Raw genomic sequence first — 27,460 nt, forward strand, 5'->3', positions numbered from 1 at the left:
AGTAGTAGAGAGGAAGAACATCAGGGGTTTAGGACACACTGAGCTAGTTTTATCTGGTCCAGGTGGGACACTTCAATGAGCAGCCATGGCAGAGCAAGGTGGAAGTGGCTCAAGAAACCCAGTCTCCTAATATTAAAGACTAAAAACTCCCTGAATTCAAACCATGGAATCAGAATAATAAACTCAGAATAATAATTCCACTCCAAATGGCTTTTTGGTTTGTGTTCAAAGTTAGCACTGAGCTCATCATGGCATGGCAGCAGGCTATATAGAATCACCCACTGTTTCCCCTGGTGTCTGTGTAATGTGAGTGTGTGTGGGAGAGAGAGAGAGAGAGAGAGAGAGAGAGAGAGAGAGCGCGAGAGAGACAGAAAGAGAAAGCAAAAAAAAAAGAGAAAAAGTGAGAGTAAGTTTTATTATTACTGAGGTGTATGGTGAAGCGGCGGTTGGCGTGATCACCCAGAACCGTAGCTACCGTAGCTGCCAGGCCTCGGCTGCTACGTGTGCTCGTCTTCCCATGTGCCCACAGAGTACACAAGGCAGCCACAGGTATGTCCCCATCGCCCCGGGCAACCCCAAGCACCGCCAGGACGCTGTCAGAACCTTTCGGGCGTCCTGTCACGCTAATGAGATGTGACTGCGTCTCTGCTGCCAGCGAAACAGCAATTGTTCCATTCATATACCCTGCACCGATGTATGGAGACTTTCCCTCCCTGGTCACAGCCCTCAATGAGTAACCTAGGGTCATGAGTGTGTGTGTGTGTGTGTGTGTGTGTCATGTGTCTGTCTGTCTGTTTATACAGTGTGTGCATGTGTACATGTATATCTGCGCTGCGTGTGCGTGTATGCATCCATTTATCTGTTAGTGGGTTTGTGTCTGTGTGTGTTCAGAATGTGTTGGTTCGCCACAGTGGAAAAGATAATCATAAACTGGCTGATGGTGAAAGTGTGTCCAGGTGGAGTGTGTGTGTGTGTGTGTGTGTGTGTGCGTACGTCTGCGCAAGTGCATGTACACACGCGGGTGGGTGTGTGTCCTGGCCGCTTTCATCATCTCGGCTTGGCCGGGCTCACAAAAGATCCCGGTGCTTTATGAAGTTTGCGGTAAATAAATTGTTGAGCTGTACACTTCAGCGCAGTCGGTAGATTAAAACTGTCACATGCAGGCTGGTGCAGCGAGGAAAAATGGTCTGCAATCATCTGCTGGAGGAATCAAGGCAATATGAGGCATGTTTTTCTTCATCAGTCATACCTTGGAAGCTGTGATATACAGACAAAACCTGATTTTCTTGCTGCTGACTCATCTACATGTGTATTATTGTTTCCACATCAAATTTGAATCACCTAAAATCATAATCCTTTTTATTTGGGGCCTTTACTAACTACCATTTAAATCATATTATAAACAATGACAACAGAAACCAAGACAACTTTAGCTCACATTCACAATATTATGCTTTTGACTGTACATCAGACTGTACAGACTGTACAGACGGGACTTACACAGTAAAGTAAGACACAAGCTACAATAGGAGATATCAAAAATCCAAAATGAAGACAGGTGAGGTCTACAGAATCTAGCGGGTTAATCACGCTGATACTGCTCAGACCAAGAAAACAGAAAAATTAGTTATGGGCAGTGTTTCCTACAGAGACTATTTTAGCTATGCGAGTTTCATTTTCAAGACAAACAGAAAAAGGAATGAGAAAATAATTGTGGTCGACTGGTGTGTGTGGTAACCCATTGCAATCTTCATGTTGGATGTGGTATACTTTTTCCAGCGTTTTGGATTTCTCATTATATGTTAGGTACATGAACTTGTACGCGTTGCGTTAGAGCTGAATGAGCCCAGCGGTGTTCCCCATTCAATTTAAGATCACAAATAAAATGTTCTTTCAAATAGCAGACATTTTGTCAAAGGGAGACGCTGCGATGTGGGATTTCCTGCACACAGTATGGTGTCGCTTCATGGTCCACCGCAGTTCTTTCAGAAAATGATAAAAGGTCTTCATGACAGCCTTTATATTTATATTAGATTAAATGATTTTTCTGTTTTCTTTCATTTTAGTAGCATAACACTCACACTTAAAATAAATTCATGCTGTTTAGAAAATTGAAAAAGGGTTACGTATGCTACTGAAATTCAAAATAGGGGTCGACATTATTGTTTTCACATACTGTGCTCCGAACTTTCTTCCAGTTTAGAAGCACAATCAGCTCTTAGAAGAAAAAAATGTGATCATAGAGCCCCTTGATGGATGGCATTACTGAGTTTAGCTCAATTCATTAAATGCATCCCCTTGTTGACTATAGATGTAAGGTAAAATGTCAGAGAAAACAATGATTCACCTCCTCATCATCTCCCTTGATAAATTTGAGCAAATAGCCTTCCGCTCTGTTCTCCATAATTTCCCTCCGGCTCTGTGCAGTGAGGCTTCAGGGACCAGGCAGCCGGGTTTCCTCCTTCAGAGAGCTTTAGCATGGGTGGCTGGAGGGCTAAGGGTCCGGCTCTAGCAACCGGTGCCAATGTAAACACAGCAATTCCTTCCCAATTAGAAACGCTAAATGCATTGGACTCGGTGCACTACCAGGGCCGATCCGTGCAATTAATGCTGCCTTGGTCTCCGCCGACTGCCTCGGATGGCTGGGATGGTTAAGATGTATACAGTTTCAGTTCAAGGCCAGTCACTGGAAGTCTGATTGGGCAGGTTGGATTCATCATGGAAGTATAAACATGAGGTTGGATGGGCGCTTGGTGGTTGGGGTTTTCTGTGGGTCAGCCGTGCTGGGTAGGACCACAGCAGGCCAGAAGATATGTGTGGTAGGAAGGTCAATCAGAGATTGGAGAGGGAGCTTTAGAGGAGAGGAAGATGCATTTCAGCTGTGCACCCTCAGATCCAACTGGAAAGAGTGACTGGGGAAGTGGTGATAATAGCGAGATCAATACAGTGAGATCCATAAGTATTGGTAGTGACACATTCTGGCTGTGTACTGTAATTACCTCTGATGTGAAATGAAACAATGGCTATGAGGTTAAAGTGGAGTTTGTCAGCTTCAATTTGAATTTATTTTCAACCACATCAGATGAACATTTAATGAACTACAGACTTCTTTTTACACTGTCCCTCATACATTTCAAGTTGCCAAATGTATTTGAACAGATTAAGATTATATTCACTTGTCATTTTTGATATGTAGTCTGCATTGTGCAATGACTTCCAAATGTCTGCAACCCATGAAGATAACCAGATTTTCAATATCTCATTGTGAGGTTTTTACTTCATTCTCATTTTGTTTTCATTTCAGTGTACATCTATAATCATTCAGCTGTGACAACACGTCTCTCCATTACAATGAGGCTGTGTGGATGGTTAGAGTAAATGAAAACAAGTACACAATCATCTGAATTATCACTCCAGCTTCCAACCATCAGGCTCCTGCTACAGAGCTTCAACACAGGGATCTTTGGGGTGCCTTTGGCATGCCGAAATAGTAGGACCTCATGAAAAAGGGGTTGTTGATCTTTACATGTTCATCTAATGTGCCTGAAGCTGCCATCAAATTAAATCACACAACCTGCGTTCATAGTCAACATCTCATTTAATATCTGGAACCTGAGAATGAGTATGGAAGGAGCCAAAAATAAATGTGTCACTTTCCAAACACAAATAAGTTCACTGTAGTATGTTATTGTGTTCTGCGGCACAAACATACACTGAATATACACAACTATAATGGAGAATGTAAAACAATTGTTACACGTATCTGGCTCAAACCATTTTGAAAACGGCAAAACTTGAGAGACAGAGATAGAATACCATTGTGCTACTCTGCCTTTGTCCTAGGGCCATTGTGCATTGTGTGTTCCTGAGGTGTTGGTTTGCATTGTCAGCCTGGGGCACTCCACTCTCTCAAAGATAGTTTGCTAACAGAGCTATCACTCCATTGCCCCTAATGAAAATCCATACTAAACATTTAGCTCTGTGTGAGAAAGGGGGGAAATTCAATAAGACACGTAACACAATTTATAAATTACAGGAAGAACCAATCGAAGCAACTGACAAAATGGAGAAATGTTTTTATGTTTATGTTTGTTCATTTTTCAACGTTTTGCATATCACAGGAGCAGCTGTCTGTGTAGGGTGACCATAAATACCTTGGAAATCTATTTTCTCGCCCCAAATGAAGTCTAAGGCTGTTTTATTCCATCTTATTTTTCCACACAGAGCATCAGTCATGCCGCCACAGATGTCTCCACCGAGGTACCATTCCCCAAACTAATGGTCGCTCTTGGACAGGGCCGTCGATGGTAAACTAATCTGCAGGCTGCAAGGCACAGGAAACAGATCTCATTAGCACTCATTGAACTATCTTCCAAGGAAACTTTCATCTTTAGACCACTCTGACAACAGGCCTGAAAGCCAGACTAATGTCACTTACTAGTTCTCTGTTTATTGGTCGACTGAAGAAGGCCTAATAGATGGATGGTCAATAAAGGAGTGAAGTCATTCGTATTAAATTGTTTTTTTCAGGTTTGCATGCATGGCTACCATGGTGTTAAGTGCTATGCTTACAATTAACTTTACAGGATGTGAGGAAGTCATTTGTTGCAGCAACCTTTTTCGTCTGTGACAACTTTAACAGTTGTCACTATAATATTCCTAAAATATTCCTACAGGGACTTTATTTATGCTGTGATATTTGTATAGTATTTGTATAGTAAAAAAAAATACTGTGGGTTTATTACACTTCTTTTTGCTGGGGATATTGCTCAATAGCTGAGTAACATCCTTCTGTTAAAACAAAATATTGAATATTTTCATGTAAACAATAGATTGTTGTTCATCCCTTTGATCGCTCTCAACAAATTCTGGGCTGCCTTGCTGGATAGAAATGTGTAAATTGAAAACTGTAGTGATGCTTCCCCACTGTGGCTGATGTTAGGAAATACACAGGAGGCCAGAAGGTTTGTTCATTCAGCCACTAGAAGGCGATATAAAAACAAGTCGCACATCTCGCGAGCTGTGTAGCTGTGCCCTCGTTGTTTGTTTACAACCATTAAACTTCCTGCTTCTGAGTGTAGCTTGCAAGCTAGCTGTGTTCATCTTTTTATATAGTTAACTGAGTAATATAATATTACTAATTAGATTTCAAGATGGGATGTGACGGCGGCACTATTCCTAAAAGACACGAGTTGGTGAAAGGCCCCAAAAAAGTCGAGAAGGTACGTTAAGTTTTTCCAAATTCATCACTGTTAGCGATGTTGTCGAAGGATGTCAGTAGCTTGCTAACTATTAGCCTTTATAATCATGAAGCGGCGACACACATTAAATAAGAATTTTAGATGATGATTTAGTTACAAAGATACGTTAGACAGTTAAGGGATTTAATGCCAGCACCGTTTGCTCATGCGTAGGGTAAGTTAGCTAGCTGTTGACAACAGAAAATGTGGTAACGTTAGTACCGTTAGCTAAGATAGCATTTACATAATATGTGTACGGCCAGGTTAGTTAACAATTGGATAATTATAAGCTTCTCTGTGCTTGTCTACGTCTCTAGGTTGATAAAAATGCAGAGCTGGCCGCCAAATGGAAGTACTGTGCTTTGAGCCAGGAGAAACTCAGACGCCCCATCGTTGCCTGTGACCTGGGAAGGTGAGAGTTTTCTTTCTGTTCATCATCAATCAGGCCAAATCAACTGGTTAGTAACACGGATGGAGTCAGGGTGACTTGAAAATGATATGTGACACTGAGTGAATATAGCTACCGTTAGTTGTATGAACAGTCTGGATGTAACTCTCAAAACCATACGCTTTGACATCATCAATGTAGTACACTATGTTTTTAAAATGTAATGTCTGTTCCATTTCAGGCTTTACAACAAAGATGCAGTCATTGAGTACCTTCTGGATAAATCCGCTGAGAGACCCAACACTGAGGCAGCAGCGCACATCCGTGGGATGAAGGTATGCTGAAACTGAAATTTTGTTCATTTGTGGGCACAAATGCTTTTGAAATTTTTTTCAGGTCTCCTTTGTAAAGATATTTTGTCTTCACTAAAGCTAAAAACATAGATACGTCTATGTATTCACATGCACTGGGGAGTTTGAGCATGTGTGTGTGTGTGATTGTATTTGTATGGGATGTTTTATGTGTCTGCATGTGTTTGTGTGTGTTCATTCCTCTATTCCCACTCCTAGGACATGAAGGAGCTGAACTTGACTGATAACCCAGAGTGGGAGGGAGAGAGGAGGAACACCAAGGGAGACCGCTATGAGGACATGCACTGTGCCATGTTCATTTGCCCTGTCGTGGGCCTGGAGATGAACGGCAAGCACAGGTAACAACAAGTGAAGAGGCTTTAACCTAATCGTATTCAGAAAGCTGTTGCTGGACTGGAGAAGTTAGTGAAGAATAAAAAAGAAAGGCTGTTCATACAGTATAAAGATCATTGATACTGCTCCCAAAAATCTGTAGAAACTTTCTTGATTTACAAACCTGTAACATCCTTGGCACCCATGACTGTTTGGGCTCATTATGTTGTTAAGTTAGACTCATTTGTACCTGTATCTGTATTTTCATGATGCTTTTCTGCTTGTATGATACTCATAAATGTGTTGCGGGTCATACTGGGTATGGATGAAATCATGGAAACACTACTCATCAGTTGGGTATCACTAGCATTAAAACTGTCTCAAAAGGGATTAGATTGATCAAAACCGTGTTAGAAAATGCAGCTTGACATGAATACAGAGCCAGAGCCTGTAATTGGTCGAGTTTATAGGTTTTGTCCGTTTCCTGTGTGCACGGTACTGTGTTTTCCACACATAACAAAAAACACAAGCTAGAATTTTGAGTTTGAGAAGCACCCTTATATTTTTTTATGTGATGTTTCTGTTCTCAGGTTCTGTTACCTGCAGACCTGTGGCTGTGTCTTCTCTGACCGGGCGCTGAAGGAGGTCAAGACAGAAATCTGTCACAAGGTGAGCAATACGTCATAATCTGCCCCCTCTCACCCAGTTACTGTACTGCAGCTCAATTCATGTGTGTCACTGTCTTTTTTTTTTTTTACTGTCCAACTCGTGCTTCATACGTTTATGTATACTAACTGTACCGATAACTTGGAAATTTCAGGAGGATGATAGTGCTAAAATATTATGACAAAAGACACACACTTACATTACATAGCTCTGTTTAATTTTACCCTATATCTGCAGTTTATAGGCTATTTTTCCTAGAAGAGTGAAAGTAATTGACTGACTGACTGACAGACTACCCATTGTTGAAAGTGCCGTTAAGACCTACACAGTTGTGGTGGTATATGTGATATTGCGTCCCAATCACACCTAGAGCGACAACTATAAAGATAACTACAAACTATAACAATACACTGTTGCTCAAGCATGCACACTACAACGATATCGTCGGTGTCGAATATTCAGAGAAAAAATGGAGCATGATTACTTTACCGACGTGCTTTTATTTTACTCGCTCTCGAAAGTAAATAACGACATAGCCGAAGGATTGGGGTTCATGAATTGCAGCAAAAGCGAGAGGATCTGGCAGAATCAATAATGCTCTTTTACGCCGCTTTCATGACATTATTGTGCTTTGTTTATATGAGAGCTAGTGGTAGTCATGTTCATTTCTTTACCAGTAGGAGACTCTGAACACCACATCTACTGTGAATCAAAGAGGCTAGTTTTCATTTTGAGAGAAACACCTATAACTTCACCGTGGCTAAACGGGTTTTCAATAGGCTACTCGTTACCTTTTGGTCATAGGCATTAAAAAGATATAGGATAATAACGCGTTTGCCCTCAGCAGATCAGGTTGACCAAGACATGATGCTATTTTGTTAGTTAGCAAGATAACTAGCAAATACTCTAGTTAGCTCGAGTATATCCAAGTCAGTAAACAGCCTTACCGCTCATCCCAAGAGCTCTTCCGATCCCGACCGGTACGTCACGTTTCTTTTCAACATTTTTAGAGGCGATGGTCTTTGTCAAATAGCGCCGGGTTCCTCTGGACTTCTGTAATCATGTCATCACTGCAGTGAACTACCGAATTAATTTTGATTGGTTGAAAATGTTTTATCATTGTCTCTACATCCCAAAAAATCGCTCTGAGATGGAATCAACAATATAGTAATTATAGTTGTTGTTTTGGATGTTTTTATAGTTGTAGTGTGAACACAGACATCCTATTTACCTTTATTATTATTTAAATCCTTGTTATAGTTATCTTTATAGTTATCGTTCTAGATGTGAATGTGCCTTGAAAATTGTACAAAGTGCCACTTAAATAGTAGAGCACTACAATGCAGAGGGCAGTACAGAACACGTATTATACTAGGGTGCGAAAGCCAAGAGGAGGCGAGACATCAACGGCCCGGCTTTCACTAGGTCAATCTAGTCTTGTTTCATCAAGCAAAACGTGGCTACAGACTTTGCCTACTTCATTTTTTGTTGTGTGTGTGGCCAGTGACCATTCTTATATCAGTTTTACAACCAAGTATGAATAATAAATTAAGCTATAGGCAACTCAGTGGACCAATGGTTCACCAACTATGAATGCATTTTTAATTTTTCTAATAGATTTTGAACCTTTACTTTTGTCAGACTGCGCTTTTCTCCAAGTCTTGCCCCTCCAGTGTTTGACAGGGAGGGGGGTTTACTCCCTAATGCTCTGGTGTTTAAATTGTGTTGTCCTTTTAGCTTAAATGTTAGTTCTCAGTGGTGAATGATTAACAGTCATGCCTGTCGCACTGCTGGCTTTGTTGATTCACGCACAGAGACCTACATCTCACCGTTAATGCTTTAGTAAATAAGCGGTCTTGATATAAATGTAGATAACAAAACTTGGCAGTCTGGGGTTGACATAGTTCCAGATCCACAGTCTGTTGGTCAGACAAAGGCTTGGATAAAGGCATCAGCTAAAAAGACTAAAGTGTAATGTAATGTACTGAAGCTCTCACGTACATGGGTGCATTGGTTCAAAACCCATACCTCATCATTTCCAGATAGTGCCCAACAGTGGGCCGGTTTTAGTTTGCTGTAGTCAGTATTTTCATTGCAGAAGAGAGTGATATACCACCACGCTGCTTATTTTCTCATTGATCACAATGGATGGGTTTTAAATATAAACAGAAAGCATACTTGGGGAAGAAATTTCCAGAAAATCCATATCCAGAAAATGTATTTTAATGAGGAAATCCCACACATAACATCTGTAAAGTGTTATTGCCTCCGTTTTTTTAATAGTTAACATTTTTGCTAATATTACTTCTCTCACTGTGGGAAAACCATTGAAGAGAAGATTACCAATTTCAATTTAGTTTGTGGTGTTTCAATAAAGTCTGCAAGTCCTTTAGGGCCATGGGAAGCAGACAGCCTGTCCCTATTGGACCCTATTCTAATATTGTGTTATCCTACACCTTTGGCTGCTGACTGCAGATTTGTATGTATCTTTTCAATTTTGTTTTGTAGATGTGGCATTGAATTTGGTATCAAATGATGTGTTGGATTCATATTTTGTGTAGAAGTCGTTGAGTTAAGCCTAATTATTTTGATTTTTAGCTCTGATATTGCCTGTTTTAAGCAGATATAGGCAAAATGTATTTGGGAAAAAAACATGAGGAGTGCTTATTTTAACTTCGTAGTCATTATCAAAAGTGGAGACAGTGTCCACAAAACAAGCTAAACTAAGCATATCAGAGGCAGCACTATGACCCATTTTGGGTCTTGACCCATAGTTTTAAGAAACGATGCTCTGGTGTTATTCCCCAGGCATAGGCTATTTTGAGATAGCAGGCAGTTGCTGAGAACCAGTCGTTGTTGCTGTTTCTGTGGTACCGGCAGCAGCTTAGCACAGGTCACTTCTTTGACTCTGCTAGAAATAGGGCCTAAAATCATAAGCAGGGCTATTGTGCTGCTCGTGGGAAACTGACTCTCTCTCCGGAGAGATTTGAGCTCAGATAGGCTTATTGGGGAACATGTCCACTAAAATGTAGGCTGACTTCTCTTGAATCTTTGTTTTTTTTTTTGCTCTTGCTTAGTGTAGGCTCTGTGAATTGTGTCAGAGTTGGTTAACTTATGAGAATATAGTTCCTGAGAGAGCTATATGTAGCAGCGCACACCCATGAAGCAGAAGTCAACTATGTTGGTGTTTAGCACACGCACAGTAAATAGATTTTGTCTCCTTATTTCTCTGGACCATCATTCTTTGCTGTGAATATGATGTGATTGATATGATTATCACTGTAGTTTTTGCTTTTTCTTGAATTCACAGTGCAAGTTTCTGTTGTCCAGTGTCCATTTTGTGTCTATCCTAATAATTTGGGACACAAACTGGTTCACATGAAAGTAACCCACAGGATAGGCGTAGATAGACATAGATTTTTAATGGGATAACATAGCCAAAGACAGACATGTAAAGATCACACAAAAGCATAGTTTACCCATCATTAAATAGATCTTTTAAAGCTGCACTAGACAAGACGGTTATGTAAAAATACATCACATGAGCATGTTGGTAAACTTTTGTATAGTGATTTTTTTTTTTTAATGCCATCATCTTTATCCTCTTTTTTCTTTCTTTCCCTTTTTTCTCTCTTTGCATGATTGAATTAGCCACAAACCGTGTAGTAAAGAAGGCACTGACAGTACAGTCTGACATGATGAGTTCTCGATTGCAGAATCCCCTGTGTGCTGTAGCCTTTATGACTGTGCTGGAAAAAGAGACAAGAAGTCTCTAAAGGGGAAGTATGACGCAGGAAGTCAGGAAGAATCCATGTGTTTGTGTGTGTTTGCAAGGACAGTGTGTCTGTGTTCTTGTGTGATTGTAGTTGCATCACCACCCCGTTCCCTATGTCCTTCATGATACACTCAGCCTATTTATACCACAAAGCATTTCAGGACAAACTTAGACACGTCAATACGTTCTCCTGCTTTCTTTCTAATCGGCTCTCTAAGATTTCAGAGGAATGTAAATGATAGATTGTCATTGGGGTATGATATTCCCTTCTTTGGTAGCAGGCTGTTTTCTGCTGCTGATAGCATTTGTATTTATAACCAAGGTTAGGATACAACCTGAATTTGCTGTGCAGTTAGACACTTTTTTGTTTATGGTGCTCCATTCAACCTTTTTTTTCACCTTAAGTTTCACCACAGTTCATGAGTTAGTTTACTAGGGGGGTTGTAACATTAAATAGCCCAGTAGGGAGTCTTGATTTCTCTCCCGAATCAACAAAGTATCTTATTTAATCCAACAATTTCCATTCCTTCACCTGAATGGGATTGACCAGTAGCAATTTACATTCTTGTCTCGTGGCTTTGCCAGCAAGTTGTAGAACTGATCCAAGAACTCGCTACTTGAGCTACAAATGCTCGGCAGAACCCGACATTGTTCTTTTCATTGTCATCTCAGCAAACTAAACTACCAGAAACATTTATTCCATCATTCAAACAGCAATGAAAATATCAGAAGCCTTCATATAGCCCCACTGGACTAGCACAGTTTTAAGGGGTTGTGGCTCCCCTTACTCACCTAACCATCTAGTTTTCAAAACCTCTCATTTGACCTGTCGAGACTCGACTCAAGCATTACTCAAGTCTGAGAAATGATTGCAGTGAAATGCCTACCATATACACTAACCATCCTCTGATTAGAAAAAAAAAACTGGCCTCTTTACAGTTTCATAAATAGACAAATCAAGTCTATGATCAGTAGCAGCCCTGCACAGTCTGGTACACAGTGCATCATCATATTCTTAATTTGGTTTTTGCCTGGTTGCATTTGCTACATTCACAGCAATTAAAAAAGTGCAAGTAATCTGGATCTGTTCACAGCCTAGCTTTTGTCCTGGAACCCAACAGTAATTTCAGACTCCAGCACTGTTGTTGAAGTAGCTGCTGCTGCTTGAGTTACCCTGTGTGGCCAGCAGCCATGATGGCTCGATGGGCACAGTGGCCTGCCGCAGCACCTTGTCCCTGTGCCACTGCTCCAGACAGTCTAGCGCCTCGGGGAAGGTACTGCTCTCAAACTTATTGGCAAACATGCTGTTCCTGTTGATGATCCACGGCAGGTCTTCCACCCCGTAGATACAGATGTCTCTTACATAACGTCCTGGGAAATGACAGAGACAATTTTGACCATGCAATAATATATTGGATATTAGGCCTGTTTCTGATGTGTCACTGAAATGTGAAATAAAAAAAAACAACAACATTGTCTTTTGTGAATAATGTTTGTTTTTCATCCACCTGTCAGCAGAACAGTAGGTTATATACAGTCAGAGGAGAATTTTAATGTGGTGGACAGTGACTTCATGAAGATACAGAGACTTTCATCAAATACAGTTAAAGCTGCACTAGGTAGCTTTGCACATTGGCAGCTCCAAATGGCAGCGAGAGGTAACTGCTTGAAAACTTTGAACCTCAGAAATCACGTAATGTGATGTCATTAACCATTATCCAGCTTTCTCTTGACGCAGCGCTCGCTTACTGCTTTGCATGTTGCTTGATACGATTTGGCACTTTCTGTTGGTGCAGATTTCCTGCCAGTGTCCATACCTGACACCAGAATTTAATTTAGGCAAATAGTGTGAGTCTCCATGGTCTCAGTTAGAGGTGGATAGGTCTTTGCTATTGCAGCTCCGCTGTGATTTAGCTGATATGACAAGTGTATTTTTGCATAAAAATCTTGCCTAGTGCAGCTTTAAAGCTTGTTCTTTCCTAAGACAACAGACATCTTTTGTTTTTGAGTTAAATAGTTTCTATAAGATTTGTTTTGTTACAACCTGTAAAAGGTCATTTAAAAGGCAGATTAAATTTATTAGAGAGGACCCCAGATCTGATAAATGTCAGTCCTCCTATCATCTTCTGTTGGGTAAATCTTGAGTTGCTTTAGTCTGTAATCAGTCTGTAAGCCTGTATGGCGCCAAAGAGTAAGGAGCAGACAGTCTTTCTGGTGTAGGGCAGAGATGGAGGATAAGATAATGTTAAGAAAAGTATATTAACAAATATTAGTTTGTGTATTGTAGTAGTGTGTTTGATGTTTAAAGGAGTTGTAGGAGTTGTATTTTTTACAAAAGAATATATGTTGTAATTTCTTTGTTTATGATTCAGAAAGCTAAGACGGACAGAAAGCAAACAATGTATGTTATAAATGAGGTGATGGATTATGGACGTATAAATGATTAACAATGTGCGATAGAACAAGACAAATAGAATTATTAGGCTGTAAAACATTGTGGTAGCCTAATCGATTAAATATTACCACTATTACATACTGTGTTACACTGTACCTTTGCAACCATTGTGTGCTGTTCCCTCTTGATCTCTCCACTTGATTGCCCGGATCTCTCCAGACCAACCTCCGTCTATGTGGCTCCCTGGAGCTTCTTGAACCATGGAACCAAACAGAATTAATCATATTCTTGTGCTGCCTAACCTAATAATAGATATTTGCTTATCGCCAGTAATGTAAAAGTACATTTATATTCCCTCGCCAAATACAAACCCAACCGGAAGCAAACCTCAAAAAAACAAACAAAAAAAACCCCACCTCCCCAGATAAATGTGATTTAGGTGATTTATAGGTCGTGTGTATAGTGTGTTAGTGTAGTGTGGTATAGCTGCTATTATACAGTGTTTTTGTTTTTTTTATAAAGGTCTCTTACTGATACTGACAATGGTAGTAGTTAAATATGCAGTATTTTTAGGTATGATTAAGCCTAACACCAGTAATCATGACAAAATACAATCATGACCTATGCCATAGGTGAGTACAGTCAATGAGTCAGTACAAAAAGTAGATTCCTACATTATGATTTAAGCATACTTTTACACTGTGTCAGTTTGACTGTATCTCAAGTCTCCTGTTTTTTAAACATCATAATCACACTAGTTGATGATTAATACATCCTGTATACTAATGGTCCAGAGGTTAGCAAAAGGTCAAGTCAGCAGTAGTAGGAAGTAGTCACCAGTCAGTGTATATAATCAGTTTACCTTTTATGTGGTTGAGTGTCACCCAGTAGTGCTCGTCTGGACTGAATGTGTCTTTGGACCACTCCAACAAGTCATGCGCCTCTGGACTCTTCAGGACAAAGTCTACAAAGTCCCTTGTTAGAGCGTAGTAGGCTGTTCCAAAATACACTTGCAGACTGTGTGGAGGAGGACCCTTCTTGAATCCCCTCCCTTTCTGGGCTACATGTGACCCTGTGATCTCCTTGTGCTGGAGTTGTGTCCTATGCCTCATGACCACAGGCTGCTTGACCCCAGGGGTCATGTTCCTGTCCCTCCACTCTTTGCTCTGCATGTAACGCACCAGCTCCAGGTTGCTCTTGACAGGAAAGTCCTGTCCACACAGATTCACCACCTTCTTCCAGGCTACCTTGGACCTTGCTAGGTCTTTCATGCAATTCACATCTGCCTGCAGGCGGGAAAACCCAGCATATGTCACTGTCTCGCTGCGACTGGAGAGGAACGTATTAGGGAGGCAACTAACCAGCCTCTGTACAGCCTCCCGGTACTTCCACGGCGCCTTGGCATCCACGTGAATGCAGTAGACATTCTGTGGGGCGTAAATAGCCCGCAGCAGGCGCATAAGAAGCTCCAGCTCCTTGTGAACAGTCAAAATGAAGGCTAAAGGGTAGTTCTCTTCCTCGTGGCTCAGAGGTCTTGTGATGAAGTGGAGGTCCCTGGTCAAATTGGAGCAGTGCAGACGACGGTTCAGAATATAACTTTCCACCTGATGGAGACAGAGAAAAAATTAGAACCATACTTTTTTTGAAAAAAAGTTGTTAGTCCACTTTCTTTGCTCACACTTCTCTGTGTAGTACTTCATGTCAAGGATGGTCTCAAACACAGTGTTAGCTAATTGATTTTGATTGATTAGTTTGATTCTCATCATTTCTTCCATTTACACAGATTTGTGTTTAGCATCTCACTGCAGTAGAAGCTTGTTTATCTGAACTGCATCCTTCTAAACCAATAGGGCTACCAAACAGGCATAATGAACACAAAATGTGAAATGCAGTGTGAAAATATACTGTATACTACCAATGATTCATAATGGTTGGAATTTCTTTCTTGATTCATTCAACTTGTGTTTTTGATTTATATAAAATATTTTTTTTTTCTGGAATTTCAATACATTTCAGTTGAATATTTCACTCTTGTGAGTGACCCCCATTTCCAGCAACAACATAAGAATACAACAAGGAAACATAAAAAATAAAAAAAACATACCTGGCAGTCACGGTGGTGCCATTCCTCTCCTTCCTCAGTGCTTGGCAGAAAAGCTTTACATTTAGTAGAGAAAGGCCTGCAACTGAGAGACTCTTGGGGCTGGGGCTCTGTTGGCATTCTGGCCCTCAGGTAAATAACTGAACAGACCATGATACTGATCCCCAGGCACAACAGGAAGCTGCACTTGGTCCCTTCAAGCTGGAGCATAATAGTCCAGCTCCTCCGTAAGCAGACAGCACCGCCACAGATGAACCTCCTGCAATAAAGACATCTAGATTGCTTAACAGTTAGCAGAAGGTGCCTGGACCCATGAGGAATACTAAATAAGGTTAAATATGTAGGTTAGCACTAATTGGTGAAGCCAGTTTTCAGCTCAAGATATGTAGTTTAGTATGTTGAATTCAGTCAGTAGACTGAAGTGCATTGAGGGTTAGGGTTAGTATTGTGAAGGCAATCTCCCCCAAAACTGTTCATTTGTACTTGGCATTGGGTTTGATATGGTACAGATACATATCTACATTAATGCTCAACATTTTGCAGATCCTAATCATTGAGTGGAACATAACATATGATACAATAACTCACAGTCATTTGATCCAGTGAGTCTTGGGTCTCCCTTCCATACAGAAAATTACTTCATCGTGGTATTCGTAAAACTTGATTTTGTTTAGCAGTGTGGATGGCAGCATTATCATCTTGGAATATGACATAAGACAGGTGCACCCTTTGGTGTTTGCACCAAAGGGTGCACCTGGTCCAGTAAAATGGCCTCATATTTCTTGGTCATTACACGACCATGCAGAACATCATCAGAACTAATTACTCTTATGAAATTGCTGTCCGTACCATTATAGATCCACCATGTTTAAAAGTTGGCATCAGACATTGTGGGTTGAAGACATACTTTGGCTTTCTCTAAACCTAAACCTATTTGGTTGTAGGAAAGGATAAAAGACGACTCATCAAACCATATTACTTTTTTCCATTGCTCAAGGGACCAGGTTTTGTGGTCCTTATACCGGGTTATGGGTCTTTGTGTACCAGCTCACGACTTATAGTTTTTGTTGAGACTGTCACAGAGATGTTGATGCAGTTCTGCGGTAATTTTTGAGGCCATAGTATTTTGGTGTTTAGCAGCTATTCTGTTAAGTGTCTGTCTGTCCCTGTTGGTGAGCTTCAACTTGTGACGACTGATACAGTTTGTCCATGCTGGGCTTATATTGTCATGATTTCAAGACTGTTTTCTTTGCCACATTAAATCATTAAATCACAGACTGATGCACCTGCAATTTGGGCACTGACTATTTGGCCTCTCAAGAACTCTGCTAGTTGTCTCATGTTGCTTTGAAAACTGTAGTGTATTGTAGTGTTTCCAATATTTTGTCCAACCCCATGTAAGCACTTGTAAGCTCATTCAGGAGTATCAAGACAAATAGGCCTACACCAAAGCCTTTTGTTTTGTTTGCTTGTTGTTTGAACCAATTCAGCCACTTTGGAACCAAGCTGAACCGTCTATTGGACTGCACATCCACTGTAGGTAATGGAGCTCAGCCTGGAAAGGGAATTGGACTGTTGGGACTAGCACAGTGTCAATAGCTATAGGTTGGCAAGACAGAATGAATGCCGAATGATATCCCCTTTAGAGCAAAAAAGCTTCGGTGGTCTCTGAGGACTATTCTTAATGGCACATCAGAGAAGCCTCTTCCCCAGAGTTCCCATGCTGTTACAGCCCTGTTGTTGGTTGAGAACTGCACTACAGATACAGACATCCATGGGGGAGCTGCCATGGAAATGTGTAGGTTTCAAATCAAATCTCATGTCGAGCCGCCCTGCACCCCCGCATCCCCGGAAACCATGACACACGAGGCATTGTGACACTGACGGACAAAAACAACCACCACCAAACAAGTATTATGTAAGAGAGGGCTCACAGCTTGATGGCTCTTTCCTGCGTAGAAATTATTTAACCACCTGCTATTGATTCACTGTTTGTAGTTAATGATACAATATTTTTTTTTTCTGTCAAAAACCTTTTGATCTGTTGTTTTTGATAGTAATCATCCCACATTTCTAACATTTAGTGTGGAATTCAGCCTAGCCTTCACTTTAATTTTTGTCTGTATCAAAGATCTAAAGCTTATACAGATGCAACACATGTAAATATACACACAGACACACACACACATACAGACACACACACACACACAGTTCCAAAGATAGAGCAAGGTTAGCCAGTTACCTTGAAGGCGGTTGAGCCTGTCGTCCTTACAGTGGAAGAGGAAGATGTTAAACATTAGCCCTTGTTCTGACCATTGTAATCTAAACTACTGCCCCGAGTGTGTTACTCGAATCCATTAGAATCCATCCAGAAACAGGCAGAGAGTAAGAGTCATATCCATGAGTGCCATCACCAACAACAGCAGCAGCAGCAGTAGGAGCAGCAGGAGTGGTCCCTGACATATGTTTTAGCTAGGTTTGGCACAGCCGTATCGGTGATCAAGCTTGTTTCGCTGTTGTTGCTTCTGGCAGCGAGTGGCCCGGGAGGCTGTGTTCTCTGCGCTTGAGACCGTGTCGGAGTGAGGCTGAGTGTTTGCGTATGTGTGTTTTCTTCTCTGGTTGCATTGCTGATTGAGTCACTCTCCCTCATCCCCATGAGACAGGGGCAGTCCTTGCCTGGTTACCAGCAGTTACGCCCACACACACACACCTGACACACACGCACACCTCACACACACTCTCTGTAGCAGTTTTTTCCAGTCTCCACCCCCACACAATTTCCCACTCACTGTTGCGTTGGGTCTTTCTCTTTTTTTTCCCCTGTTGCTGTCCGTTTCTTTTGCTCACACTCCTTCACCCCATGCTCCTCTGTTTCTGACTCGATGATAAGCTGCTCAGCTGACTAACTGCCCAGCTCACCAGCAGGCAGTGTCAGTGGTGGTAATAGCAACAGCAATGTGACTAACTTCAGAGCAGCACCCATAGAGTTTGTTTGCTGCCTGGTCAGCTTCTGAGATTATCCCTCTTGTGTTTAACAGAGCACATGGGCAGGGTTCACACCCACTGAGCCTGCACTATGGGCACACAATAGAGATCCCCTGCTGGTTACTGAGGGCTTTGACATTTGTGTGTGTGTGTGTGTGTGTGTGTGTGTGTTTTCCATGTTTGTGAAGCACAGGTCTAGAGTGCAGCTTATGTCAATAAGTATTATTGTAATTAAGATACAAAGTTATGATCCAGTGATTTTCTGTCCTTGTCTCTATGTTGGATAAGCCTATCCAGGAGAAAAGCAAGAGGTATATTTAAAGCTTGCGAAAAAGGTACTTGGTGAGCCTCAAGAGAGTCCATAGAATAATATATTAAACCTGCAATAAGCGATTTCAGACCCTGTAACCAATCCTGAAACAAATGTGTGCTACGTGGAGATTTCCATGAGATGTAATGATATAAACAAATAGCCACACACACGGACCAGCTGTGTTGTTGTTTTCACCTCTTTCTATTGGTGACTATTATGATATGGGTATGTTCGAGTATGTCTACCGGTGACTTTGTGATGTTGTGATGAAATGCCTTGTGATTTTGCTGCAAACCAATTTCCCCACAGGGACAAATAAAAGTATCTATCTTCCTAAAGCCTGTTGTCAAAGTCGGCCCGAGAAAATGCGAATCGATAAAGCGAGTGAGTAGACGTTTTCAACTAGTAAACTTGCTACCTACCTCTTCACTTGTCATTGTGGGACATGTGACCTTCAGCACGAGAAAAATCTGGCAAAGCGAGACTGGTAACTGGCAATATTTCTCCATAGGTACGTTTATTTTAGCCATTATCCTTTATGCACGGTTTGTCCTTAAGAGCTGCCGTCGCCCAGTAGCTTTGCTGTGTGTTTACAAAATGTGTTGCGGTTGCTGTCACCCTCTAGTGGTCAGAAAATATATATACTTTATTGTACCCATCAATCCAGTTATGTAGCCTTTGATATGGGCCTTTGTGGGTAATTTTGCCTCCAGCTCTGCTTAACTCTTGATGATATACCAGGTAATTTTGGTGTATTTTATTTTATTTTTTCATCCAAAGACCGGTTGAGTTTGCCTCTGTTTCTATGTGTTTTGCAGCCTTCCGTGAAGGGATTTCCACTCTGATATGGCTGTCAGAGTGGCAGATAACTGGCTTTGTTCAAAGAAGCTTTGTCTGAAGCACAAAGTATCCAATTTTGCATTACACTGAAAAATAAATAATCCCCCTCCCCCCCCCTCCAGATACCTCTCAAACAAGTTGAAATATTTCCATCAAGCCTGGTAAGCAAATCACTGGTTTACTAGTCAAAGTAGGAGCACAAACTGAAAGACATCCCCTCCTTTTTCCCCTGCTGTAATAATAATAATAATAACCTTTATTTGTATAGCACCTTTCATACACAACATGCAGCTCAAAGTGCTTTACATCAATAGAAGGCAGATAAAGACAGATAAAAAGATAAAATTCATATAAAAGAACAAGCAAAATGCATTGCATTAAAATGATCAAATCAAGTAAAATAGAAAGATAAAAGAACACAACAAATACTCCCACTTTTAGATGCACATTGTGAGTGAACCCATATGTTTTTCTTAATTTTCTTTTCCCCTGTCCTTCCTGATTCTACTCTTGATCTGATATTTACGTCAGATCTCACTGCCTAAGGCAGACGAGAATCATAGATTCTCCTCTTGGTCAAAAACCTCACCAGCCACAGATGGATGAGAATCATACAGGGTAAAGCTCTGTCCCCCCCCACATAGTGTTCACTCGTATGCAAGTTCTTTTGGATCCCGTCAAGCATTACCCGGACAAGACGAATGAAAATTCGTACTTGCCCGTGTCAGCTCTGTTGGGATCCTGAACAGAAACAGTTAAAATGAAGGCTATTTAAAAGCTAAGCTGAAAAGATAAGTTTTTAGCAGTCGTTTGAAAATACTTACAGAGCCCGCCTCTCTAATATTCTTTGGCAGGGTGTTCCACAGTTTAGGAGCATGCATCCCCAATCTTCTTCTGAGTGGGGTTTTGTACTTCTAACAAACCAGCAGTAGAAGACCTGAGGGCTCTTGAAGGAATATAGAACAGTAGGGATTCTGTAATGTAGGCCGGTCCTAAGCCATTAAGAGCTTTGTATACAAGTAAAAGAACTTTAAAATCAATTCTAGACACCGGGAGCCAGTGCAATGCAGCTAAAACCGGAGTGATATGCTCTCGCTTCCTTGTTTTTGTTAAAAGTCTAGCCGGTAAAAAGGGCGTTGCAGTAGTCCAGTCTACTTGTAACAAACGCTCGAGTTAGCTTTTCAGCATCATTCTGGGTTAGGAAGGGCCGCACCTTGGCAATATTTCTAAGCTGAAAGAATGCTGTTCTGGTCACCTTGTTTATATGGGAATTAAAACTTAGATCAGAATCTAAGATAACACCCAGGCTTGTTACTTCTGATTTGATCCAGGGATTCAGGTTCCCAAGTCTTGTGGAGAGTTCTTCTCTTTTGGCTTTGGGGCCAACCAAAAGTATTCTGTCTTATCTTCATTCAGTTTTAAGAAATTTGTACTCATCCAATCATTGGTAGCCAATAGACAAGTAGTGAGGGAGCTTAAGGCATCTGCATGATTCGGCTCTACAGAAATGTATAGTTGTGTATCATCAGCATAGCTATGGAAATTGACATTATGTTCTCTGATAATATCACCTAATTGAAGCATGTATAGTGAGTGCTGTACACCTGAACCTCATTTAGACTGGGACTGTTGGAGATAACATCACGTTATGAGATGATCCGTTTTAAAATCTTTAACATTTGAATGGAGAGTTGATGTCCCTGGAGGAAGCATTTACAAATTCAAATACTCTATCTTTTTAGTGAAGGAGAACTTTTTTGTAGCCGTGTAAAAGCTGTAGCCTATAGCATGTGGTGTCTTGATGTCATTACAGTCATGGTTCTCTAGTTTCAGGCTTTGGCGGAGAATTGTTGTTCATGTTGATAAATGTTAATTGGGAAATTCTTCATTTGAATGGTATTACTCGTTACTTTTCATTTAGGCTCTCAGAGGATGTGGAAGTGGTACACAAAGTTGTCAATGATTACAGAGGTGAAAAGCTTGTTCTTCTCTCGGGAGTCTCAGGCACTATGGAGGAGCTGAATGTACCAGTGAGGGAGGCCTATGGCATCACTTAAAGGAAGGGTATCTTTTGCTTTTTCAGCAATTTTATATAATTACCTGGTGTCTATAAAATACATCTGTTAAGTTTTTTTCAGTAAAAATCGTTTAGTTATAGCTTTAGCTATTCACTTCCCAGTGTTTGTTTCCCACCTACAAGAAAATTGGTTAATTTACATTAGCAGCTTCTTATGCTAATGAGCTACTGCTCTGATTGGCTGGTCATTCTGGAAGGCCCGCCCTCCTCTTAACGCTGATTGGTCGATTTCAGACAGTCCAGTGTCTGGAGCAAAAACTGGAAACTGGAGCAAAATCTGACTGTCTGGCTTGTACAAGGGGGCGTGTTTTATAGTTGGTGACTATGGGGAAATGGCATAGTAACATGATTCAGTTTTTTTTACTGTGATTACTTCATACCTCCAAGAACCAAAATCACCATAAATACTAGGAATTGCCACATCCTAGGATTGCCATAGGATACCCCCTCAGGGTATCCTAGGATGTGGCAGTTTTCAGTTTCCAGTATTTTGATTCTAACTTTGAGAGCAACTTCACACTTTGTCCCATCCATTTTGACTATGATTCCCCAAACTGAGAACTGAAGCAGTCCATCCACACATCAGTCAGCCACTGGTTCCACTGGTACCATGGTGCCAGGTATTTGATGACACTTGGTCCAGTTCCTTGGGAGCTAGTACAACCAAAGCTGGTACAACTAATACTAAGCCCCAGGTACTTGATGACTCAACCTCCAGTTCCTCATAGGAACACGTTACACTTTCTCCAAGGAGTAGCCCAGAGAGTTCCTCATGGATGGATGAAATCGTAATCCCCATTTTTCTACGGCAACTGAAGTTGTTGTTCAGAAATCCAGTGAGACCCTCTAGAGAAGATGATGACCATCACTGTCAAGTCAGACATTACAGAGAGGCTAACGGCAATCTGCAGTTAGCTAACTTTATGACAGTACAATGTTATTTAATAATTGTGTTCAAGAGTGTTGTACTACTGAGTAAATCACTTAAAGTGTAGTAGCAAAAATTTTGTGTTGCCCTGCTCCTCCTTACCCATCAGCTCTTAAATCAAAACCCTGAATTTGAATTTCCTTGATACTTGACTGTAGTTGGAAATCTCTTTCTACTCTTTTTCATGGTGTGAGTTAACATCTCTGAACTGGATGTCATCTTGTCTTTGCTCTAGTGTGGGGACCCGTTCCAAGGTGAAGATATTGTTGTGATCAATGGCACCAAGGAGGAAGTGGAGAAGCTGAAAGAGAAGATGGAAGAGAAGCGTGCCAAGGCCAAATCTAAGGTGGGTTTTTATCAGACAATAAACGGATGACCTTGAAAGTACTTGATTTTTTGTTTATTACACTATAGAACCCAAATTCATCAGTATGCCTCAGTTCTCTGGATCAGTACTTCCCATCCTCAGGAAAACCCTGGGATGAGATCTGCAGGTTTAAAATGAAGTATTTCACCAGGATATCTTGACTTGAGAAGATCAGGAGTAATATATGAGGCTTCTATGATGTCTGATTGTGACTAATGTCATATCTTACCCCAAAACATGCTGAGTCCTTGAATTTTACCAAATAAGACCTTGAAAGTCATTGAAAAGTCCTTGAATTTGATGTCTAAGTGAGTGTTGAAACCCTGAGTTAAATTGAAGGACAACTATTTCCAGATGATTAAATGAAAGGGCGAAGACAGTATGAGACATATTTTAGGGGGTTTTTGAGAGTGGTTTTGTTTCTGATGTCTTATAAATGCCATTTGTCATCACTAGATAGAAATGTATAATTTTTGTAAAACTGATACTTGTAAGTACCTATCTCAGAATAGTGTTTCAGGTTAAAGGTTACCTCAGTCTCATCAGTGAATTGGTTTATGTTTTGTAAATGGCCATATGTTTTTTTTCTTTTTCTCCTTTTAGAAATCAAAGAAGAGCAAGGTTTCCGAAACTGTGTCCAAACCATCAGACTCAAAAGGTGGGAACTGGACATTTGTATGATGCCTAAGTGAGGCATCATGCTTAATATACTGCATGTATTGCCTTTAGATAAACAAAACCAAGCAACCAGCAAAATGCCAGAATGTCATTACTCCTTCATTTGGATAATGTTTTGACTGTGCAGTAATGGAATAGCTGGTTCATTCAAAACTTGAACTCTGATGAACCAAAAATTTCACCTGTGTTTAGTTGATCAAGCTACTCTATTCGGGAAATGTTTTTCCCCCACTTTTAGCCATAAATAGGGCTTATATGTAATCTGCAATTTAATAATTTAGAAAATCATTTCTAATATAACCCAGTGAATTGGAGTTTCATAGTAATTCTTGAATTAAAGAAATGTAAAGTTAACTTGAGTAAAGTTGACTTAGTCCTCTGCTCTAGTGACTTAGCAGCAACTGATAGTTGTTTGGTTAACATAATTTACGAAAGGAGTTCATTGCCTCATAAGGGGAAATCTCAATTCTAGCCATGGCTACTACTAAGAAAGAATATGTTGAAAAGATATGACTAGGGCAGCTTGCTTGACATTTTGGTGTCACAAGTTGATGATGTATGTCATTTTTTACACCCATGTCCATATTACTACAGCTTATTGTGGTTTGGTTAGTCAGCAATGATGGTGCCAGCTTTTCTGCTCACCAGCTACTTCCACTATAATAACTTTTTTGGGAACCAGACCACATTATAATTATTCAAGGCAAATTCAGGGTTATAATTCAGCATTTTTCTTCTAGAAAACCAGCACACCTATAGTGCTGTAACATAGAGTTTTGGGAAGTATTTTGGAACAGCTATAGAGTTTAATCTCTCTGGTAACAGGCCTAATTTAATTTATGGCATAAATCCATTCTTAAATTCCACATAAATGTAAAGGAGCAAGAATATGTGTCGTCCTTCTTCCAGTTTATATGTTCTACGCTGAGTCTCTTAAGTGAAAGAATGCCAACCTTTTAAATATTAATCCTAGACCAGAGACACCCCAGTCTTGTGTGTCCTCAGACTACATTGGTGTGGTTTCCTGTTTAGCCCCGCAGTGCTACTTCCAGCACAATGCTCTCCCCTCACAAGTGAACAAGGCGTTGGCTGAGAAACACCAAAAGTTTATTTGTGTGACTCAAACGGTCATCACAAGGTTCAATGAAACAATAAAAGGCCAAGTGCACTCATTTCCTTACCTGCCTATGTTCTGCCTTTTTTTCTGAATAATGCATTTTTTTAAATAAGTTTTTATTATTTATAGATTGAAACCATAGAAATAGACAATTATTATTTTTATTACACCACCCTCTTTACTCCATGTACACATACTCCCACTATGACTTAATTATGAGTTAAATAATGAGTTGCGTATCATATCATAAATATTTGTAACTGAATAGTACATCATTAGTAATGACAATAGTTCAATCAGATTCATAAATGAAGAATGTTATTGCTAGTACATCATTTGTACATCATTACCCAATGTTAATATATCTATAGTTAAACACACCAACCCTTTTTTATGAACCCATACACTAAGTTTACATTATTTTTACCATTTTAAAATCCACAATAGTGAACAATTATATTCTGCACTTATTAATTAGATACTAAATTACAGTTAATATTACTAATTTACTATAGTTAGTAACCTATTATTTTTATTTCATTCATCATTAACTCATAGTTTGTCCGTTCTTACATTTATTATTCTAAAAGTGTTACCCGATTCATGCCGTTTGTGTGAACAAAACGTGAAATTAATTTATGTCCTTTTTCTAAATCATCTTCTCTGAATCATGTTTTTCCCCCCACAGATAACACAAGTTCTCCACAAGTGGATTTGGCAGAGAGGAGCTCAGAACAAAATGGCAGTGAAAGCAGCCAGTCAGGTAGCTAACCATGCCTTACTCTGATAAATATAGATAAACAAAGCTTATGTTTAGACGTAACCTCTATAATTTTAGAAATATCACTATTGCTGTGCAGAGAGACTCACAGAATTACTGTGAGTGGACTGGAAGGAATCCTCCCCACCTTTAAACAACATGCCAGTCATTCTGCAAGCACATTGTTCAATAATGCACAGGTTTTGTGAATAACTTGTTGCCAAATAATGTGACATTTTGACAGCCTATGTTATTATTAGTTTATATAACAAATACTGGGGTCTAGTTTGGCCATCAGTTAGGATCTTAAGCTACAGGGCATTTTTAACAAATGCTTGGTTGAGTCAGGCACCAGACACATGATTTTAAGAAAACTGCAATTTTTATGTAAAATGGGATATATTTGTGAATACTTAATTGCTCAACTGCTCATTCAGCCTCTTGGTCTTCACACTTGTATTTTCCAGCCATATCTTCAGTGAACAACTACAACTCGGTTAACATATTTTGATTGTTACAGATCATAACATAGACTGCTTTATCACACTGTAACAATGTAACAAATGTTACAGAGAAAAGGGTTACAGAAGCCACATGAAAAAGATGATCATCATCCTAATCCTGTCTGTCTCCTCTTTGTCTTACTCTTACCCTCTTTTTCTCCTTTTTTTTGCCTCTTCTTTTTTTCACTCTTTTTGTCATCTTCATCATCCTGCTGTTTGTCTTTTGTTGTTTCTGTTTATTTTACCTCCCAGCTGTGGCTGGGCCCTCTGGATCCTCCAGCACCTCTAAAGGGGCCAAGTCTTCGACAGCGTCCACCACCAAGAGGTCCATCCAGAACATGGAGGAGAAGTCGGAGGTCTTCAAATCCCTGTTCACCACCCACAGCACCGCCAAGCGCACTAAGGATCAGACATCCAACTGGGTTACCCACACCCCATATCACTTCTAGTAACTATGTACCTAGGACAATCAAAGACCACCAGTACAAAATAGAGGTTTGTTTTATTTTGAGATTGCTCAATAACTTGTGTTTGGTAACAAAAGACATTAAAGACCCAATACTGATATACTTAGTTTTATCCCCCTGCCGAAACCCAAAGCCACACACACACACACACACACACACACACACATCACTTCTAACAGCTATGTCACCAATGTGAAGAAGACAGTCCCCAGTAGCCCAGTGTTTACATGTTGTTAACATTTTGTTAATAACTCCCCAAGCTATGCAGAGCCTTTATTTTGTTACCTAATATTGCCCCACACATATTCCCCTGGATCTCCATGTTCTCAATCAAATGCGCTTTGAGAATTGGTGCCTGGCAGCGGTTTTGGCTAGATATTACACAGTATGTCTGTTTTAACTGTTTCTCTGCTGACTCCTAGTGGCGAGGGTGTGTATCACAGCTTAATAATGTAATCATATTTCATAAGGGATCAATAAAGGACTTCCAAAGTGATCGCGGCTCATATAACCATAATTTCACTATTTACACAGTGAATAGAACATGAAAGGATCTCTAAAACAAATTCTACTGAAATTGCACCATCCTTGGTTACTAGTAACTATGTTGTTAATTCATTCTTATCTCTTACTATAATTAATGCGTAATGTAGATTTTATTTTTATTTTTTCATGTAGGCCCTTTCAGTATGAGCTTGACCCTTATTTCTTCCTTATGGAATATATATTCACAAGGTTTCTCAAGTCATTATTATTCATCTTCATATTGGTTATTAATTTTTCTTGCAAAGTACAGAAGTTCAAAAATTAGAAATAGTTGACCTACATTGGCTTCCAGCTTGTGGTAGTCAATGACATGTAAGTTTTATTATTGATACTCATGTTACATCCTTCTCCCAAATAACAAGTCTTGTTAGGGAAGATTCAGTTTTTCTTCAGTTTGTTTTTCTTGTGTTTGTAAATGGGCACGTTTGTGAGCTTTTCTTTTTTTCTAGCTGCAGGTCCCACCTGTAACAAACAACATAAAAATAAAGACATTTTTATTCAATCATATTAAGCTGATTCAAATATTTTCGAAGTTTCACTTGTTGTATAATTCGCTTATAAAGGTACATGATGTTGTATGTGCAGGGACGAGCTAAAATACAATCTGTGATATGAAAAAAACCCCAAAAAA

General features: G+C 40.1%; 2 protein-coding genes across 3 annotated transcripts; one reads left to right on the forward strand and one right to left on the reverse strand.

The window, feature by feature from the left end:
* Positions 1-5,057: 5,057 nt before the first annotated feature.
* Positions 5,058-27,311, forward strand: rtf2 (replication termination factor 2). The gene is made up of 9 exons (XM_071903911.2): positions 5,058-5,222; positions 5,558-5,652; positions 5,870-5,963; positions 6,198-6,337; positions 6,902-6,980; positions 22,627-22,737; positions 23,362-23,416; positions 25,242-25,316; positions 26,069-27,311. The coding sequence occupies exons 1-9, from the start codon at positions 5,154-5,156 to the stop codon at positions 26,263-26,265; spliced, it is 915 nt and encodes a 304-aa protein (XP_071760012.1). The 5' UTR covers positions 5,058-5,153; the 3' UTR covers positions 26,266-27,311.
* gcnt7 (glucosaminyl (N-acetyl) transferase family member 7) lies at positions 10,399-17,844 on the reverse strand. Of its 2 annotated transcripts, none has more exons than XM_071903921.2 (5): positions 17,491-17,844; positions 15,252-15,507; positions 14,010-14,751; positions 13,304-13,396; positions 10,399-12,123 (listed from the first exon to the last, which is right to left on the reverse strand). In XM_071903921.2, the coding sequence occupies exons 2-5, from the start codon at positions 15,456-15,458 to the stop codon at positions 11,879-11,881; spliced, it is 1,287 nt and encodes a 428-aa protein (XP_071760022.1). In that variant the 5' UTR covers positions 15,459-15,507; positions 17,491-17,844; the 3' UTR covers positions 10,399-11,878. The 2 variants fall into 2 exon arrangements, with proteins under 2 accessions (XP_071760022.1, XP_071760021.1); XM_071903920.2 differs by having other exon boundaries at positions 13,304-13,399.
* Positions 27,312-27,460: the final 149 nt, after the last annotated feature.

The sequence above is a fragment of the Centroberyx gerrardi genome, chromosome 5, assembly GCF_048128805.1.
Source record: "Centroberyx gerrardi isolate f3 chromosome 5, fCenGer3.hap1.cur.20231027, whole genome shotgun sequence".
Lineage (NCBI taxonomy): Eukaryota > Metazoa > Chordata > Actinopteri > Beryciformes > Berycidae > Centroberyx > Centroberyx gerrardi.